At 41.0% G+C, this 21,243-nt stretch overlaps 1 protein-coding gene across 3 annotated transcripts in view; it reads left to right on the top strand.

Moving 5' to 3' along the window:
- The window catches only part of PIEZO2 (piezo type mechanosensitive ion channel component 2), a 435,460-nt gene that overhangs the window by 313,191 nt on the left and 101,026 nt on the right, over positions 1-21,243 (top strand). For all 3 annotated transcript variants that reach the window (XM_063077175.1, XM_063077173.1, XM_063077172.1), the window contains exons 8-13: positions 8,401-8,563; positions 11,414-11,533; positions 14,289-14,327; positions 15,307-15,445; positions 17,964-18,112; positions 21,003-21,233. In XM_063077175.1, the coding sequence (XP_062933245.1) occupies positions 8,401-8,563; positions 11,414-11,533; positions 14,289-14,327; positions 15,307-15,445; positions 17,964-18,112; positions 21,003-21,233 (841 nt within the window). The remainder of the gene's footprint in view (positions 1-8,400; positions 8,564-11,413; positions 11,534-14,288; positions 14,328-15,306; positions 15,446-17,963; positions 18,113-21,002; positions 21,234-21,243) is intronic.

The raw sequence follows: 21,243 nt of genomic DNA, 5'->3' as shown, positions 1-21,243 counted from the left end.
AATGAAAGGTTTAAACAAATAACTTCAAGATCCTGAAGCATTTCTTCAAAGAATTATAACAGGAGATGGGTTTTACCAGTACCATCCTGAAGACAAAGCAAAACCAAAGCCGTGGCTACCAAGAGGTGGAAGTGGTCCAGTCAAGGCAAGAGCAGACTGGTCAAGGGGTCATGGCAACAGCTTTTTGGGATGCTCAAGGTATTTTGCTTGTTGACTTTCCAGAGAGCCAAAGAATGATAACATCTGCTTATTATGAGAGTGTTTTCAGAAAGTTAGCCAGAGTTTTAACAGAGAAATGCTCCAGAAGTCTCACCAGAGTCTTTGTCCACCACAACAATGCTCCTGCTCATTCCTCTCATCAAACAAGAGCAATTCTGTGAGAGTTTTGATGGGAAATCATTGGGCATCCACCTTACAGTCTAGGTTTGGCTCTTTCTGACTTCCTTTTGTTCCCTAATCTTAAAAAGTCATTAAAGGGCACCCATTTTTCTTCAGTTAGTAATGTAGAAAAGACTACATTGACATTTTTAATTTCCCAGGACCCTCAGTTCTTTAGGGATGGACTCAAGGGCTGGTATCATTGCTTACAAAAGTGTCTTGAACTTGATGGAGTTACGTTGAAAAATAAAGTTTATATTTTTTATTTTTCTTTTGATTCCATATTTCCACAAACATTTTGAAGTCCCTGCATATGTGCCACCTGAATCTTCATCACTTTTTTTTTTTAACCTTTAAAATAAAACCCATATGTTGTTACCATTGAGCTAATAACCATGAGGGTAGGGAAAGGGTGGGCAGGGGTTGGAAGAAAAAGAAAAGTTGGCTATTTTTAGGTGCCTGACGATTTTCCCCCATAATTAGTTCTACAGGTTTCTTCAGAATACCCATGTTTGCTTTAAGAATTCAATCCCCAGAGACCATCTGTGGGTAGTAGCTGCAGTTATTGCTAGGTTTTCGCCTTCAAACACAATCAATCCTAAAGTCCTCGCACCAGGACTTGCTTGCAGAAATGAAGCTTTCCTGCTTCTTCTTGCAAGGCTGCTTGCTATTTGTTGCTGGGTACTCAACTGAGTCAGAGAGGTGTGTCTCACTGGTCAGTGATAATGGCCATGGATTTGCTCAGCTTCTTTTGTTTCATGAACTTTCTGAATATTCAGCCTGGGAATTCCCCATTGGGAGCCTTGGGACCCTTGGGGTCTATCGCCAAACCCCTTTTCAGGTAAAATAGTGTGGGAACAGTGTGACTGAGCACCCTGGAGGTCTGACAATGCAAGAACTTCAATCTTGGTTTAGCTAGGCAGTGCATCAGCAGCCACCTCTCTTTTGAGTCTGGTTTCCGACCCAGTGCCTGTGTTTATAATTCTCAAGCTTCCTGAGAAACATCTGCCTCCCTGCACTACTGTTCCTTCCATTTCTCTCTCCATTCTGTTCCTCATTTGTGTCATTTAAAGGATGTGAGGTGAAAACTGGGGTTATTAAAAGAAAATAGGTAGTAATATAGGTAAAAAATAATAGATTAAAGGATAATCTCTAGAGGATTATTTGTCCCCAAACAATCATTTCATGCTAGTTGGAAAGAATATATTTCCTGGCTTCATCGGAGGATTTAAAACTTGCCTTAGTCTTCTATCAACCCTCACCCACCTTAATTAGCTAATGCTCATTTGGTTGAGGAATATGTCCCCCCATAAGAGGCATGTATCATAAAGGGTTCCGAGCTCTTGAGAAGAAAAGGTTAAATTAAAAGTGTTGTGCTCCACCTCACACCTATTAAGAGGGCTCCTCTGAAAAAAATATTACAGTAACAGGTGTTGGCAAAGATGTGGAGAAAGTGCAAGCTTTGTACACTGCTGGTGGGACTGTAGAATGGTGCAGTTGCTATGGAAAACGGTATGGAGGTTCCTCAAAAAATTAAAAATAGAACTACTATATGGTGCAACAATTCCACTTCTGGTTGTATACCTAAAAAAATGGAAAGCAGGGTCTTGAAGAGATATTTGTACACCCATGTTCACAGCATCATTATACACAATAGTTAAAAGGTGATAGTGCCTATCAAAACATGAATGGAGAAACAAAATGTGTTATATACACACAATGGAATACTATTTAGCCTTAAATTGAAGGAAATCCTGACACAAATACAACATGTATGAACCTTGAGGCCATTATACTAGGTGAAATAAGCCAGTCACAAAAAAGACAAATACTGTGTGATTCCATTTACGTTAGGTACCTAGTAGTCAAACACATAGATACAGAAAGTAGAATGGTGGTTTCCAGGGACTGGGGGAGGAGGGAATAGGAGGTTGTTGTTTAATGGATTTAGAGCTTTAGTTCTGCAAGATGAAAAGTTCGAGATTGGTTGCACAATGATGAATGTAGTTAATACCACCAAATTGTATACTTAAAAACAGTTAGAACGGTCAATTTTAAGTAATGTGCAATTTGCCACAATTTAAAAAAAAAATTGTATGGTGTTATTTTCAGTATTACGTATATCTTGCACATGGCTGGGTTCCTGTACTGTATTGCTGGAGACTGAGCAGATGTGGTCTGAAGTGAACCTGAAAACAGGTGGAGGTTTTATAAATCTGCCAACATGTGCAAGTGGAAACAAATGACCTGCCAATTTATAATCATGTAGTCAGGTGTTATGAATGCTTCCAAGGGAGAGAAAAATACAGTGCACATGGTCCCTGAGGGGCAGAGGGGCATCTGCAAGGGGGAAACCACAGAGCCAAAGGCGCCAGCCGCTCGCTTGGCCCTGGAGAGGAAGAGCAATCGAAGTAACACGGTGACACTTCCTATTGCTGCGATGGCCTCTTTCATCAAAGAGCATGGAATCAATTTTTATACATAATAACCTGAGTAATGTGCAGTTGTATGATCTTGAAGGAATCACCCAGGCTGCTTTATATTTTGTTCCTATTGAATATTTGAATCTCTTACTGTTTCTTAATTATAAAACTGGATTCTCAGTTAAAGAAAAAACCAAGCTAGTATCATTCAGAAAGTAAAATTAAAGATTCTTGTTTACAGCCAGCAGAGAACAAAAATAACTATCTTCTATATATGACCCAAGATATGCTTTAGGTAAATTAAAGTGGAGTTTTTTTGGTGCCTTTACTACTTATTTTGTGTTCTTATTTTCCAAACTGGGAACAATAAAATCATGGATGTTGGGGTCCAAGCACCAGCAGTGTTTCACTAAAAACTCTAGAATATTCTTACGTATCTACAGCCCCTTACCATCCCTTCCTTCTCTTCGCTTTTTAAAAGCAGAAACTTGGCCATCCCTTAGTCTCTGTTCCTACTGTAACCATGACCGCCTACTATAACTTAATGGTATAACTTATTCTCAGTGCATTTAATTCAATTAAATAAACTTAACATTTAAAGCCTTCCATTTAGTAGGCACTGCCATAAAGACAAGATGATGAGACATATACCCTTTTCTGAAGGAATTAGAATCAAACAAGCACATAAACTAACAATAATAGAAATTATTGTTAAGTGGCCATTCTATTTTTAATTAGGAAGTGAATACTCAGAGACAGCGAGTCACTCACCAATAATTTCTATTATTATTGGGCATCGAAACAAGCACATAAACTAACAATAATGGAAATTCAAATTATGACTACAAATGCAGTTGTTATGGAGGCATAGGGCAAATTGGTTCCAATTCAGAGAAATCATAGACGTTTCCCAGAGATGGTGCCTTTGGAGCTGGACTTGATGACGTCAGGGAGGCCCGACAACAACAAAAAGGGACAGGTAGAAGAAATGAGAATGGATTGGTTTTAGGGTATTGGTTTACATTGGGCTGAAAGAAAGAATGAGGAAGAAGTGGCGACTACAGGAAAAACTAATTGTCACAAGTTAGCACAAGAGTTCCAATGGTATGACATGGCAGTAATATAATCACCATTCCTGGACAGCTGGTGTCTTGGGTGACCCTGCGATATTTGGGGCAGTTGAGCAGGAATACACTGATATGTATATATTACGGGATATAGTTGGGATGGGGGGCTGGAGTTGTCCTGTGAGACATCAGAGAGTCTGTGGCCTACTCCATGCATCCCCATTGCCAAGGAGTGGGAAAAGCTCGCTTGGTAACACATGCCCCTAGTTCTTGATTTGGTGACCCCAGAAAAGTCACAGCTATCAGAAAGAATCCTGGAAAAACAAGGAATAAGCAAGAACAAAGAGACCGAGATTTTATGTAAACCCTAAATAGTCCAGTGTAGTTCAAGTGTACATGCCAAGGGGGAAAGAAGAGGAGACTGGGTTGCTGAAGACCTCGGGGACAAGTTGCTGGGACTTGGGGTTATTCTCCAGGCAGTGGGGAAATAGGAGATAGGAAGAAAAGGGCAGCCTGCTGAACTGAGCTTTCTGAAGTAACCCTGGCAGTGGTCAGTGTGGACTGGAGAAAACCTAGAGACAGGGAGACCGCCCTTGGCATTGTGGTCATCTGGGAAGAGAAGTGAGGCCGTGCTCTGTGGACAGGAATGCTGTCATGAGATACAGAGCAGGGGAGACAGGCCCGGTACCAAAGCTGGAGATTATGCCCCAGAGCAGACCGTCTCTTCTGGTACCCTTTGGGAAACAGAAGAGTTTGTGAGATCTGAAGTGTATAGTGTGAGATCTAACAAATGTCCTTTCTTTGTCTACATACTTACGTCCTCACCACACCCCCACATTCTGTTTTTCATTAGGAAGTGAACGCTCAGAGACAGTGAGTCACTTACCAAATACAAGCAATAGACATTGTCTACAGAACCAGGCTGGGGATGAAAGATCCACACAGGACATGTCAACTGCATGGAAGAGAAAAGTTTTATCTTTCTATTTGCAAATAAGCAGTAAATGGAAGACACTGTTCTGCAATTGTACCTTCACATAATTCTCAGCAGAGACATTTCCACGGAGAGATTTGAGATAGTCATTTTTATGTGTATTTTGTGACTGATAAGTTTTAAAAATATAGATATTTGTATTCAATCAGTTTGAATGCTAGACCAGTTCCTCTTTAAAGACCCTAGCAGTTATGTGGGTGTAATCAAGATAAAATGAAGTTTATAAATACCCAGTGATGCATCAGTAGCAAAATAGTCTTTGCTCTCACAGTGCCTAATCTCTGACTCTCTCCCCAGCTCAACCCCACAGCCTGGCAACATCTCATCAATTTTTCAGGATTTCTCTTCTCCCTTATCCACTCATCTAGCTTTTTTGGACTAACTGCCCCAAATGTCCTGCATTCTTCCTCCAGACTATTTTTTCCAGTGCCCATCCCAAACCCCTCAACAGAAAGGCCTTCCGTAGCACTTTGCTCTCACCAAGCTGGCACGTGCCATCATCGTAGGTAGAGAGTGACCCCTGCAGGACATGCATCATGGTATCACTCTTCCTTGTCTTGTCTTGTGGAGGTATAATCCTGGAAAATAAAAGGTTAGGTAAATTAAGTAATTGTGGGATGCTGCATAGAATGGTAGAGTTGCAGCCAGACGATGTCAAACTTCAAGTACACATTTCCTTGTAGACCAGTCTTGTACACAGTCCTTCCTGCAGTATCCAAGCTCTTTATTTATTGTTTTTTTCATATTTTAAAAACAGTGTATTTTTTATTTTTCAGTGAGCATAAAGTTTGTATTAGTCCTGTGTAAATTAAGTATCTCAAATTATTTTTTCTTTTTAATTTTTATCAGCATATTCATTGTTACAAATCATACTTTTTCTTTATGCCCCTTATCCGATCTCTTCCTTCTCCTCCCACATTCCCTTCTCCCACCCCCTCACTCCATAACCATAGGTTTGTTCTCTCCATCTGATAGATTAACTGTTCCTCTGTTAGTTTGTTGCCTAGATGATCTGTCCAGCACTGAGACAGCTGTGATAGTCCTCTCCTATTCTCATAAATCAGATGCTTCTTCTATTACTTTGGAGTGTGCTTTGCAGAGAAAGAGGACCTCTTTGTTTTTTTGTTTTTGGGGGGGGTTTTTTGGTCTTCACTGGTGCCTCTCCTTGTGTCAATACAGTTGGGAGTCTGGCATGCCATCTGCATGGTGGCTGAGACTGCTGCTATCAAGACTAGCCATTTTTGTGGCAGCCGTGGCAATTGCAGTGGCGGTGGTGAGCTACCCGCATGGAAATGGTGTTTTTGGTGTGCTCTTTATGTGGTTTCAGTTGGGTTAAGCTTCCCCCAGATCCGTGGCTCAGGAGCTTGGCGGGGCCCCAGGGTGCTGGTGACAGCTTGCCTAGCTACGGGTTCCAATCTCTTTAAAACATACGTATGAGAAATCTTAGGTCTTATGGTATTTGCATAGCTCTGTTAGGAAAAAATGCCTTATAGAGAGTACAGCAATCTGCCCTCTGTAGCTTGTACTCATTTTTGTTAGGTCCATGCACTGGTAATACAAAATATGTCTGATTCTTCAGTGCTCATGTCGAAATGCACAAAATCCGTTTGAAATAAGTTATGATATCAGTGGTAAGGTATGAAGTGTTGATGTGATATGAAGCCTTCTAGAAGGCACATAGTGCAGTTTACAAACAGCTGCAGAAAATCACAGTTAAATTTCTGACGGGGCCAAACAGGTATTTTTAAACTGATGATTGATGAGGTCATTTCTAGCATCTGTGCCAAGGTGTGGGGCAAGAGGATTCAGGAAATTTTTCTTTCAAATGCTAACTATAAAAAATCTGCTTGTACCTGGGGCGGCGGGGAAGACCTATTGTAAAGCAAGGCAAATCATAACTAAAGCCAAAATGTTTCATTATTTAGTTATTATTTTAGTTATACTAAGTTTCCATTTACATCAGAACTAGGACTCAGACACTTCAAACCCATTGTACAGACTGGGTCACCAGACGCCTCACACGCAGTTCCATGCGAGGTGATTGGGAAAGTTCCCGGGAGGTGTTGGCAGATGACACGAGCTCAGTCCTCAGCTTCCTCAAGGGCAGCAGCTTACAGGTCCGGTAGCTTACAGATCCAGCAGTGGTGGTGGCCTTGCAGAGGGTCCCGGGGGCACTAGCAGCAGTAGTAGCCTCCACATGCCCCCCCGCCCCACACACTGGGGACATCCCAGGGGTGGGAGGCACTAAGGATCAGAGCCACTCATCCTTTATACTTAAGTCCATAACCCAGGACACCTGGGTGCACATATGCAATTACATTAAGTAGTAACCAAGGAACACCTGAGCACATGTGCCTATTTACATCAAATGCTTGGCAAGATTCTGAACATCTGAGGGGCCCTGACCATTTTCCTATATTTTCCAACACCTATAATAAGAGCAAATTCTAGTATAACTTATTTTTTCTGATAAAATTTAAGAAATTTAGTTTAATTTCTATTTAACTTACTTTGAAATCTGTGCTCAGCAGTACTCTAACACTGCCATTGTGTTGTGATAGAAAACAGTCATTGCACTGAGAAGTGTTATGGGGGGACATTCAGTCTTCGAAGATCTTATAACTGAATGAAGAATGTAACATAAAATTAAAGGAAGTTCTCATATGAAACATGTAAATGATCGAAGGGTATGAAACTCAACATGTAAAAGTTTTATTCACTCCGTACGGTTCTTTTTTAGAAAACCCACATGTCAAAATGAAACTTCTAAATGAATCATATTTTACACATTTTCCCATTATATAATCAGATGCATTCTACTATTTAATTTCCACTATATAATCAGACAGATTCTGATTATATAGTATAAATCAGCGTAAAAAATAAACCACTTTAAAATTTAACGAGCCTCATAAAGTCATATTTCAAAGTCAATGATTAATTATAAAGCTTTGAAAAAATCAAATTGCCCATAAGCAAAATTTGACGGAAATACATTTTACAGAAATTCTACTATATGATATATGACTTTTATGGCTGAACTGTAGAACTATCTCCAATGTCAATATTTTCACAATAATATAAATTCTAGCTGAATAGCTAATGATAAATCTAGACAAAAACAAAATACTTGCTCATTTAGCTGGACTTAGTAACATGTTACCACATACTTGTCATTTCAATAATGCAGAATTTTAATAGGGCTGATTGATAATTAAAACATAAATATCTGATAGGCGTGCAAGGATTTAGAATTAACTAGACTTTTGAACTGATATAAAGATCATTTGGCTAATGTTGGCATCAATTTTATGTATACAGATATGATTTAAGGATGAATATATGTAAATTATATATATAGTCTACATCTGTTATTTAAAGATGTAGTTATATATACAGAAGAGTAATTAAAATACCTAGAATAGGATGGATTAACCTAGGAATAGCTCAAGAATGCACTGACAACAAGGTGTTTTTATTTTATGTTAGGAACATATGCTTTATTGCATCTTTTAAGCATTTTCTTTGTTTTAAACAGGTTGTTCGGTATCAAATCAGTAATTCAAACTGACTGTTCCAGTACTTGGAAGATTATAGTAAACCCGGAGCTGTCGTGGTATCACCATGCCAACCCCATCCTCTTGCTGGTGATGTACTACACGCTGGCCACTCTGATCCGTATCTGGCTACAAGAGCCCCTTGTAAGGATAAAAATGTTCTCATGATCTTGTCTGCAAAATAACCTGAAATCTCCAGGTGAAATGATTCATTCCTACTACCTACTGACTAATCAATACTATAGTCAACATAACTCTAGTGTTCTAGTTACAGAGTTTTATCTCTGCGAGGAGTATTGAGTGAACATAAACGCTATCAGAATGAAAACCAGCTCCCCTTTGCTCATATCACTAGTGCTGCTGAGAACGGCAGGTGGTGCAGAGAGTGGAAGACGCACTGTCATTGAGCACTTACTGAGTGCCAGGCAATATGCTGGGCTGTTCACACACAGCATCTCATTAAATCCACGAAGTAACTATGAAGAATAGGTATTATGCTCATATTGCAGATGAGGAAAATGAGCCTAGAGAAGTAAATTTTTCTAAAATCACACTTACTAAGTGGTATGAATCAGACTTAAACCCAAGTTTGACAACAAAGCTAGGGTCTTAGAGACCACATAACCACTGTTATCATGGTGATTGGAGTTTTCCAAATCTTCTCCAGCCCTCCTAGCCTCTGAGGATGTTAGTGTGACAGCCCAGCTCTCCGTGGTGCCTGTAGCCTCCTGAGTTTCCCACTGCTAGGGATGGGGATTAGGACATGACCTTCCAGCACAATTGAGGACTCGTTTATTCCCTGTGGGAATATTAACAAGGATGTGGCACTCTTGAGGGGAGGACCAAAGCCTGTGTGGCTTCTCTCTTTTCCCTTTCAGTGACAGAACACCTCAGTAGGCTTTTCTTTCCCCTAAATGACTGTACGGAGCTCATTGGCACATGAAGGAGGCAAGTAGTGTAGATGGGGGTTTCTCACCTATTCCCCCTCCACCTGCAGGGAGGGCCCCATGACTCAGAAACAGTGCTACGAGCATGGCCAGGCCCAAGTCTCAGTGGTCCAGTCCCACCTCCTCTGCAGCCTTCTAGCCTGCGCCCTGGAGCAGTTTCCTACCCGCCTCTTTTCTGTCTTCGTACCCACAGATAATGTCCACACATTCAGTCAGTCAACAAATATTTCTTGAAGCCCATCTGCATCAGATGCTAATCTAGGGGTGCACATAGAGCATCAACCGCAGTAGGCAAGACCCGTGCTCAGAAGAAGTGTGCATTCCACAAGCGAAAAGGCAGTCCAAAAGAAGCAAATGGGACCTCAGCCAGACAGTGACCATGAGACTGTCAGGAGCATGTCTCTGTCCACCCCTGGTAGAAGTGCCACCTGCGGAAATGGGACCTGTGCTGCTTCCCCCTATGTGACACCTCCTCCCCGCTGCACAGACAGACTGAGGGGGGGTGGGGGCGAGACAGCCAAGCGCAGGATTAGGGTCTCAGAGGCCATCCTTGTCAGCAAGTTCTCATAGATTATCTTTCTTTTGGGCTGCTGACAGCTGCTTAGACACAAAATGCTTTATAAGGTCCCAAGGAATCCCAGTCATCTTTTGTTATGTTTTTCTCCAACTGTCTTCTAAAATTTGACTGTGCCAGTAAAATCCTTTAAAGGGTTTATTGCAGTTTCTTCCTCCACCAACATACAAATGGATATATGTATGTGTATATATACATTAAAATATATTGTGGGAACTATTTCTGAATAATGTCTTACACATTACAAAAATTACTTTAAGGCATTCATGTTATTGAAAATTCCCAGTGCCTTTAGCTTTCTCTGTGACATCTCATGTAGTCTATCAGATCATGCAGCTGCTTGGCACAGGCTCTGTTTTAAACATCAGGCCAATGTTCTGGCTCCGTGGCTTTTGGCTGACAGGGGAGCAAACGTGGGCACAGAGAGAAATGAGAAGACAACCTAAGGTACAGGCCATTCAGGTGACAACAATATTACCAATCCCGGTGTCTGGAGGGGTGTGTGGAGAATAGAGCTTGATACTAGCATCAGTATTTCAGGTGGTCTCTATTTCAAATTGGCTGGGACAGAAGGACTCATTGAGGTAATGAAGAGAAGACCACTGAGTATATCATAGTTCCATATGACCTGGCACATTTAATGAAAAATGCCACCAAATGTGAGTGCTAAGATAAAAGTCTGTCAAACATGTTTGAAAAATGGAAAGAAGCAGCAACCCCCCCACCCCCCGGCAAGCACAGACTCCCGCCCAGGGTGTCAGGGTGCTCCCCTTGGGTGCTCTACCCTGACACTAGAACCCAGAAACTGGGCAGTGGGACTGAGCCCATTCCTCCCCTCTCATGTCAGTGATATGTTAATGCCCTTTTTATTGGGACATCTTCATTGAGAAAACATGCAAAATCACCTAAGAGCATTCTGTTCCTTACACTCCATCTTTATTATCTCCCCTAGGCCAATTGTCTAAGTTAGGCAAATTTCTCATTAAGCAAGGCAACAGTTTTGTGCATTAGATATGTTCTTGCTTAATACTGTGTGTGATCTCTAGATGATTCTGCCTTTAATAAATATCATCTTAATTAAAGATTGCCAGCGGTTAGCTTACATGGTTAACTGTGCACTTTCCTGGAAGCTCTTACTCTAGCTGCTTTCTAGTGCAGTTTAGAATATGCATTGAGAAGCTGTGGATACTTAACATTAGAGCATATTCTATCACGTATGGGACTTAGTACAAATCAGAGAACATTTAAAATTGATGTGCTTATCAGTTACATGGCAGAATTTGTTTCATTTTTAAAAATGCCTTGATCATGACCCATATATGTGTTTATAAGCCATATATGGGATAATAACCCATACGTTCACTTTAAAATATAATCATATTGAGGCAAAGATGACAGCTTTCTCTTGGCCACCCAGGCTGCTTAAGGAACTGCTTTGGGAAGCAGAGCTGTTCCTGTTACTCTGTGTTTCAGGTGCAGGATGAGAGGACCAAGGAAGAGGACCGAGCCCTGGCTTGTAGCCCTATCCAAATGATGGCCCAGCGGAGGCGGAGCCTGTGGTATGCAACCCATTACCCAACCGACGAGAGAAAAGTAAGCCACGGGGAAGACATTTCATTTCCTAACATATTTTCTTAGTTTTGTATTTTATTATTGGATATGAGCCTTATAAAATCATCAGGTTGCTCATAGTTTATAGAAATAGTTTGATTTAGAAGGCTCAGTACCAGAGAGCACTATTCAGAGAAGGGAACACAATGTTTCTAAAGGAAACACCGTGGTCCCATCAGACCCTATAGAAATATCATTTTACGTTTCAGTGCTGTCTACTGAAGTCTCAATCCTCTAAAGAAAGAATTGTCTTAATTTAAAAAAATATTTTTTTATTTAAAACAAAAAAGTAGTGAAGTAATCTATTAGCACTGGGATGTGAAATTTCAGGGTCAAAAAATATATTGCAAAAAATAATTTCATCTTGTTGGGTAGCTGGCCACAGCAGTAGCTCAGTAACCTCTTAGAGAGGACCCAGACAGTCTGTATGAATGTGATTAAGGAGGCAGTCGTGTGCATTGATAAGGAGAAGTGAGTCATAAATGGATAATTCATGTATGTTACATGTAATATATAATTTATATCATCCCCTGATCATTTATTGACCATTTTGAGCTCACCTCAATCAGTGCTATATTGACTTGTTAAAATGGCCTATGAGCAAAGTTTTAAAGACAAATACTCTTGTAATTCTTGGATGGAGTCAGCATTTTGCCTCCCAGTCCGTTAGAGAATTGAGGAGTCGATTTTCCGATTGATGTTGGCAGGTGAGTTTCTCTACGACAGTCCTGTTCTCAGCGTGACTGTCCCGTAGGGCCCGTCTGTGAGTAAGCTGCCCTGGCGGGTGACAGAAGAGCAGAGCACACGGGGCACCCTAGGACGTCCGAGGATTTTCAGGGGCCCTTTTCTCTCGCTCCCTCCCTAAAATTCAGAGTATCTTGCCCGTTTCACTAAAGAATAGATGTCGACAGAGGATAGCCCAGCCGTCTTCCAAGTGAGGCCTGTGGCCCTTTGGAGACCCTGTGAGACCCTTTCAAGCTGAAAACTGTTTCCACAGTAACACTTACGATCTGTGCCTAATGGCACAAACGCAGAAGTGGGTGCGAGCGCCAGCACCCAGGCACAGATCGAGGCTGAGGCGCGCAGAGGTACGTGGGGACTGCGGAGCCAGCCGGCCAGCTGAGCATGCGCAGAGACTGCAGAGCCCCCTGGCCAGCTGAGCATGCGCAGCACACACCAAAGCCCAGCCACGGTTTTCCTTAATTTTCTGTGGCGCCATCCGAGTGAAAGCAGTGCGAGCAATACCGAGGTGTCTCCCCAGCACAGCACTTTTTCTTGAAAAAAAAAAAAAAAAAAAGCTGATGCATAGATGATGCTTCTTGAGGTTTGGGTGTTTGCAAGACAATGACTTGAAAGTACATGAAGTGAGCTCACCCTTCAAGGCGAGCAACTGACAGCATTTGCTGCCGATGATAAAATTTAAGCATTTGAGGAAAAATTAGAATTTTGGAAAACCTGTATCCATCACTGAGAGCTTGAAAACTTTCCAGTATTTAAGGACTTTTCTGGTGACATGGGGGTGATATGAAATGTTGTGTCATGAAATGGGTCAATATGGGGTAGGGATGTATGGCTCAGTGAACCAACTGCTTCAGAATCCCCACTGCCTGAGACTACAGGGCCTGGATAAGAGACCCACCCAAGGCGCAGGAGATACCAGTGGCTTTTAACCCACCGGAGACTGGAAAGTACACTGATATGGTGTCAGATTCTACACTGCAGCTAACTGTCAAGAAACTACCACCGGTTGGATCTGGTGTAGTTGCAAAGAAGACTGTCCACAATTATCTGGATAGAGTATTAAAATACTCTCCTTTTCCAACCGCATACCTCTGCGAAGCCATATTTTCTTCATATACTTCAACCAAATCAACATATCACAGCATATTGAATGCAGAAACGGATATGAGAATCCAGTTGTCTCCTCTGAAACCAGACGTTAAAATGACATGCAAAAGTGTAAAGCAATGACACTATCTTTACTATGTTTTTTAGAAATATAGGTATTTGAATAATTTGTTTTAACATATAATGAATGTTTAGAATTTTAATGAACGAATAAGTAAACATTTTTAAATGCCTCAGTTTTAATTTCTAGTATGGTAGATATTGATAGACAGAACCCCCATAAATAAAAGCTCTTTGGGACCCACAGTGATTTTTAAGACTATAAATGAGTCCTGAACAAATATGTTGCAGAACCACTTGCTGTGCTGATTATCATGTGGGGGAAGCCCAAATCATCTGGCACTGATATTGTTAAAAAGCACAGTCCTATAATAATTATTTTGTTGTAGACAATATGCAAATCTTAAAATAATCTCACACTGTACCACAAATCCATTTTTCTTTATTATGAAACTTCTATTTTTTTAAAAGTAAATACTTTCATAATTCTGTAGATGTCTCAAAGGGTTCTAGGAGTATCAAACTAAGCAGTTTATTCTATTAGACCAAAACACTTAAAAACGTAACTTTTATAGTCATGTGGTTTATGGTTGCTTATTTGCTGTTAGAGTGAAAACTTATCCTCAGAAGCTGGAAAATGACTATAATAAACAGCAACATCAAATACAATTATTTGTCCCTTTATATTTTGCATGGCAAATTTAACATACTAGCATCCAGATAGTTAACAAGAATGGGTGTGTTTATAGTAAAACGTTATAGAAATCTATAAACAGTGAAGGGCTGCTGGCTGACTTACTAACGTGCTGTCCTACGTTGCTCTTTGCAGCTCTTGTCCATGACCCAGGATGACTACAAACCATCTGATGTTAGTATACTCTTAGAATTATCATTATGCTTGTGTAAGTGGTGTAAAAGTGACAGAATTATAGCTCTTTTGAATATATTTTAATCACCTATAAACTTTCCTTAAGCTTTTCAGTTTTTTGCAGAAATTGGATCTGGCTTATCTCTGTTAAAACACTGACTCATGTGATATTAGATTAAGTATAGTCATACAAAATATATTTAAACTTTTAAACAGCCATATTTGTGGGGCTTTGTTTAAAGCATTTAGTTCTGTAGATATGCCTATTGCATAATTTAAATAGAAAGTCTCACATGTCCATGGACACACATGCACCTCCCCATCCCGACCATCCCCACAAGTGTGTGTGTGTGCGTGTGTGTGTTTGTGTGTGTGTGTATGTGTATTCATATGTTTGTCTCAAAAATTGTAAAGCCAGACAGACGGGAAAGCAGGCACTTACACTTAGTAGTACAGCAAAGGGGTGGCACACTTGCAGCATCGGGCAGAGAAACTACAACTGAGACGTGCATAATGCCTGCATTAGTGCCATGCAGAGCTACATAGGGAGTGGGGCAGGGTAGGGCAGGGATAGGCCGGCGCCCAGGAAGGGTCTGGAGTTTCCTGTGGCTGGAGGGAGGCTGGGAGGTGTGGACAGTGGTGAGAGCTGAGGCTGGAGAGCTCAGAGCAGATCATGAAGGCCTCAGTCAAGCTTTCGTGGAAGTTTGCACTTTAGACTGAAAACAGAGGGTGAGTTGCATGGTTTGTCGCAGAAGGGCAACAAGATCTGGTGTACATTTTACTGCCATCACTCTGTGGACACTAGATATAGAAAGGGAATGAACATACACAGTTCATCTTGCTGAAATACCTGGATAATTGACCACATTGTTGAGGTTTCAATCAGCTCTTCACGGTTGGGGTGTGCGTGGAGTAAGGGAAAGTGGTGTATCTGCATTGACTCCCAGAGCTGCTGTCACAGGTGTGCTTTGCAACCTAGGGCCTGCTGGTGACTGTGAATGGCAACCCCGTGGACTACCACACCATCCACCCCAGCCTGCCCGTGGAGAACGGCCCCGCCAAAGGTGACCTGTATGCCACCCCCCAGTACCGGTGGGAGCCCTGTGAGGACTCTGCAGGTAAGGAGCCAGCTGGGGCCCACGCTCCACCTAGGCTGCTTGTCCCTCTCACCCACCAGCCCAGCATCTCTTTTTCTTCTGTTTGTTCTTTATTTGATCTGGTTCTCTTTTTTAAACTAAAGTATTGTCTTTCATGGTCAGTATAATTAAGCTGGTTTCCTTGAGTTCTGCCTCTATTTTGCCCCAACATATTGCTATTTGTGTTCTATCCTTGCATATAAAATGAGTGGCATAGTTAGAGCAAACTTTGAAAAACAAAAGGTAAAAAAATAGTTTAAACATGTCAACTTATTTATAGCTACATGAAATATATGTATGTTAGTCTTTCTGTTGGTTGATATTGTAGCAATAGCTGATAGTTTTGCTGGTTAACGTATGAATATTTTCAAAAAGAGTATTTGTCTATTAAAAAAAAGGAGATGGTTAAAACTTGTACAAGGCCTTTTCTCCCTTTTCTCTCAGTTTATTATGTTGAAGGAAAGCAGACTCTTATGAGAGATGACAAACTGATGTGGCCTGGGGCTGAGGTATCACCCTCAGACTTGTTTTGTGGTCTACACAGCATTTAATAGTAATCAACATTTTAATGCTGCAGCTCTGACCTAGAAGTGGAAATTTCTGGAATCCCCTGAAGTTATGTGAACATCTGGCAACTTGAGTCCCTCCTTTCTGAAAGACAGCAGTTGGTTCGACCTCTGACCTCTATTGTCATTGCGCCTGCCGAGGAATTGCCAATTGCCAATTCATAAAGACAGAATTAGCAAAGTTTAGTATTGAGGGGAAAAAAAAAAAAAAGGAGAATGCATGTAGCAGCACAGTGACTCCGAAGCTGCGGTGGCCATGTGTCTCTGTTTACATGGAATTGAAGCTGGAGTTGTTAAGACAGGATCCTGCCTCAGTGAAGGGCCAGCAGCTGTGCGATTTGCATCAGTGGTACATTAAGCTTACTCTGAGGGTATTTTTGCATAATTTCTTATCAGGCTTATTCTGATGTTCTGTTCTTCATAATTCTTTATCTGTACTTCCTGTAGTTGCCCCTGACAGTCCATCTACTTAACATGCAACTGGTTAGTCACATTATCCCACATTCCTCGGTAAGGTTACATCAAGGTCAGTCCCTCCAGCACACCCTCCCCTCAACCCTGGGGCACCTGTGAGCTCCACAGAGCATCAGAACCCAACAGTTTGTTGCTCGTTTATGCTTCCTACATGCATGTGTTTGCAACTCAGGCTTAACCTGAAAAGCTCAAGGAAATGCATTGCTTTTCAAAGTGCAGTCTTCGGAGCCTCAGCACCAGAATCACAAAGGCCGACACCCAAGAATTGGCATTTGTGACTTCTAACATTAGAGATGTTCAGGTCACAGCCAAGTCATCCTTCTATTTACACGTTACTCACATGAGAATAAATGGAATTTTGTCTGCTGACAAGGACAAGCCAAACATATTCAAATTATAAACTGAACTTTCAAAAGTAAAACAAAAGCTGGAAAAACAATTTTAATTGAATCTGTACACACAAAATGTGTCACAACCAGAGAAGTAACATGTAGTAAATCCATCATATTCAGTGTTCTCGTCCCTGTGTATGATCTGAGGACTTTTCCATATTAACCCTAGGCTTATCCAGCCCTGATAGTGGAGGAATGAAAGACAGTGGGCTTCTGTCCAAGGACATAGCACAGCCTCACCTCGATGCCTGCATGGGGTCGTCTGCACAGTCACTGTTTTGTCAGTGGCTTCTATTTCCTCTTCATGGAGCTAAAAAACTCCCTGTTGTACTCCATTTATGTGTAGCAGGACAGAAAGAACGTTTTACTTCATAGCTCAAGATATCAGTGTGGCAGGTTTCTCTGAGTCAGGAATCTGGGTGTGACTGGGCTGGTTCCCTGGGCTGGAGGTCACTCGTGCGGTTGCAGTCAAGGGGGCTGCCATCTCTTCTGAAGGCTGGCCTGGGGAGAGGCTGCCTCCCACCCAGTCACGCAGCTGTGGCCGGCCTCAGGCTCCTGAGGACGGTTTGTTGCTGATGTAAATAATGTGCTGTAGGAGACACATCCATGCCACCTGGGTCTCTCTGTGGGGCAGTTTGCAGCATGGCAGCTGGCTTCTCTCAGAACAAGTGAGCGACAGATTGAGAGAAGGGAAAGCCACAGTCCTTCTTCACTGAATCCTGGAAGTGATACTGCACCCTTCTGAAGAGTTAGAAACCTGTCACAGATCCCACACAAGGGCATGAACACCAGGAGGTGGGGACACTGGGGACCGTCTTAGAGGCTGCCTTCCATTCCCTCTTAAATGGAAATTTTCTTCTGCAATTTCTGAGTGTTGAGTCCATTACACTGACCGGGCAGAATTTACTGATTCTTTTAAAATGCTAATTTATTAATTGGAAATAATTTCTGAATTATTTCTTAAATAAAGGGCTATTCCAAAAGCATACGTGTGCTGCACTGCTTGGGACATTTATACAAATTTCATATATTTGTGTAAATAGTTATATCAAGTATTTGTCCATCTAGAAAAGAAAGAGGAAGAGGAGGACGAGAAAGAAGAACTTGAAGAGGAAAGGAGCCATGAGGAAAAAAGAAGCATTAAAGTCCATGCCATGGTCTCTGTGTTCCAGTTTATTATGAAACAAAGTTACATCTGTGCCCTCATTGCCATGATGGTATGTATGAGCAGCCGTGATGCCCACGGTCCCTGCTGGCTCCCAGGGCTCCCATCCTCTCATGCCAGCAGAAGTATCTGAATCTTCTGCAATGCCTTGGTGGAGAACGGATGGTTATGTCTGTTTTTTGTGGGATTTTTATTCTATAGATTGCAAAATCATGTCCTCTTCAACTCTACTTATCCTTGTAAATGTTAATACACTTTTCTCAAATTAGTTTAAATCAGACTGTCCCCTATTTTACCAACTTAATAGGGCATATTTGGTAGCTTTTCTGAAAAGTATTCAAGGTATTCAAGGTTAACATGAGCTGCTTTTATTTCTTTCAGATAGTGAGAGTTATGGTCACATCTTGGATTCGGAGGAGACTTTATTCCCCCTTAATTGCAGTAACTTTTTACCAACATGAGCATAAACCACCACGATTCCTCAGTGCTGCTTTGGATTGTGAGCTCTCAGTTGATGCAGGTCTATGCACCTCTAGGCACATTCTCCATCTGCATCATCACAGCTTCAAAAACAATCCTTTGGCCTATGCATAGGAGATATAAGAAGCTCTAATCTCTCCCTTACCTAAAAACAAATTTTCTTGGGAAATCTGATTTGCTTTGGAGAAACCTAACATTTGTTTAAAACACAAGTCTTCCAAATTCTGTGGTCAGCAATGAGATCCCATGGATCCCTTTGATGGTTAAAAAATGAAAATATTCTATAACTCCAGGGAAAAAAAATACCTAAACACAGTTTCCCCAGGCACACAGTCCAGGTGCTTCCCAGATGAACTGTGTGTAACAACTTCAGTTTCTTGTCAGGAACACCGCCACACATGAGAGGAAAGAAAAAAGAAATCTCCTGGAGATTAAAGATGCTCATTTGGGGGTGGCCAGTTCTATTCCTTAAACGAAATTACTTCTTTGCTCTTTAGTTACCTTTGGACATTTTCTATATATCAACCTCTACCTTAAACTGCAGTAATTCTCTGATTGTTAAACATCAAATGTATTATAAATGCAATTTGCAATGCTGATGCTGAACTCAAAAAAATCTACACTTTTTTTTCTCTCTAAGCCAGATACGTTACGTCTTTTCTTTAAAGAAAAAGAGCTTTAAAAATACCTTTGAATACACATTTTGTTACATAATAGGAAAAAATTTATTGTAAAACTAGCACAATCCTTTATTAAAGATGTGCCCTTGCCTGGTGCCACTTCAAAATGTTTCAATGGAGCCACAATATTAATGTTTTAAAAGTGCCTACCTTCTGTGAAAGCAGCAGACTATTAATTACAGGCAGAAACAGCAGTTTTCAGGAGCCAAGTCTGTTAAAATAATATATGTATTTATTCAAAACTACAAAATACGAATACACTAAACTATCAGACAATAAAACCAAACATAGGAAACAGCGTAATGTGGATTCTACTTCCCAACTACTGCAACTGAAAGACATGTGTGACTTGACATTACAAAGGAAAGAAATTTTTTAAAAAATCCTCATAACTCATAACTTTTTCTACCTCATTTACCCTCACCCTCCCAAACAGGAACAGTGGGGGTCAGAGGGAATCTGCTGGAATTATAATGTCTATGAAGATTATTTTCCTGGATCACACAAAAATGAAAAAGTTACATCTACATTTTATACTGGGATAAATGCATTAAATATGAGTATATTATTTAATGCAAAGCCATTAAATGCTATGTAATCTTTGGCAAATGCTATTTTCAAGCAATAATATTTTCATGAATATAATTTAGACTTGATAATGGTTGTCAGTCACTAACCTAATTTTAATGAAAGCAATTTTAATTTCCAATTATAATTATCATGTATTGTAACCAACAACTATCACCGAATAGGCTAGCAGTGTTTTAGGGCACATTTGAAAACTGCTGAAAAGAAATAGTTGTTTGTTCTGTTCCACGCTGACTTGATTTATCTTAATACCTGTCTAATTTCTAGAAGCAAAACCAATTTGTAAAATATTTTGGACTTTAGGGAATTCATGCTATTCTTGAATGTGACTGATTTCAGTTAGCCCCAAACATATCTAGAAAATGTTTTTAAAGTTCTTTTTACCAAAACAAAACAAAACAAACAAACAAAAAAACGTTATCAGAGATGATGGTAAGAAATAACAGGTTTCCTGAAGTTAATAGTGTTTGTGAGCCTTCTTTACAGATTGAGGTAGCTGCTGTTTCAGAGATACATTTCTGATTCTCTGAAAGTTTAGTGTGAATGGAAGAAAATGCATCCTTTGCCTGAAGGGTCTGATGGCTCTTCATTCCTAACGCCCGCAGGACAGAAGCTGAGGCTGGCTTCCATTACCTTGGCTTTATTGTTTGGGGCATGTGGAGCCCTAACACACAACTTGCTCATGTGCATGTTCTAGCTTCCATCGTGTGTATCTTCTTGGATCACCTACTGAGCCTGACCTCTGAAGCCCAGCTTGTGTGCTTCACCTGGGGATTCTCAAGGCGTCCATCTCTCAGCCCAGCTGTGGCCCACACTTACCCATCACTCATAAATAACTGCTGGCTCCAAGCTATTTTGGAGAAAACACAGTTATTTTTCTTACTGCAGAGTAGGGTAATGATGAAGAGATTTGGGGCTGGAGGGAAAAGGACTTGCAATGAAGACCTCTTTGCCTTAGGAAAGAGGTCTTCCCTATTCCCTAAAGGAAGTTCAAAAGCAGGCTCATTCCCCCAGTCAGTACTTCCCTTTCCTTCCTTCTCTCAGTCACGGCGTCTCTCTCCATTTTCCACAATTCTCTCCTCTCTCTAGTTTGAATATTATTGACCTTTTCATTTTAGATAACTTTTAACTTACCAGAGTGGGGGCTACCCACTGTACTGACTATTGTCGTTTCCTTTTCTTTCCTCCCTGCAGGCTTGGAGCATCACCTACCACAGCTGGCTGACTTTTGTGTTGTTGATTTGGTCATGCACTCTTTGGATGATCCGCAACAGAAGAAAATATGCCATGATCAGCTCTCCTTTCATGGTTATCTATGGAAATCTGTTGTTGGTATTACAGTATATATGGAGTTTTGAACTTCCTGAAATTAAAAAGGTCCCGGGATTTTTAGAAAAGAAAGATCCTGGAGAACTTGCTTCAAAGGTAAGTGGAC

The sequence above is a fragment of the Cynocephalus volans genome, chromosome 13 (assembly GCF_027409185.1).
Source record: "Cynocephalus volans isolate mCynVol1 chromosome 13, mCynVol1.pri, whole genome shotgun sequence".
Taxonomy (NCBI): domain Eukaryota; kingdom Metazoa; phylum Chordata; class Mammalia; order Dermoptera; family Cynocephalidae; genus Cynocephalus; species Cynocephalus volans.
The sequence above is the reverse complement of the archived record's forward strand: the minus strand, read 5'-3'. Positions and strand labels throughout refer to the sequence as shown.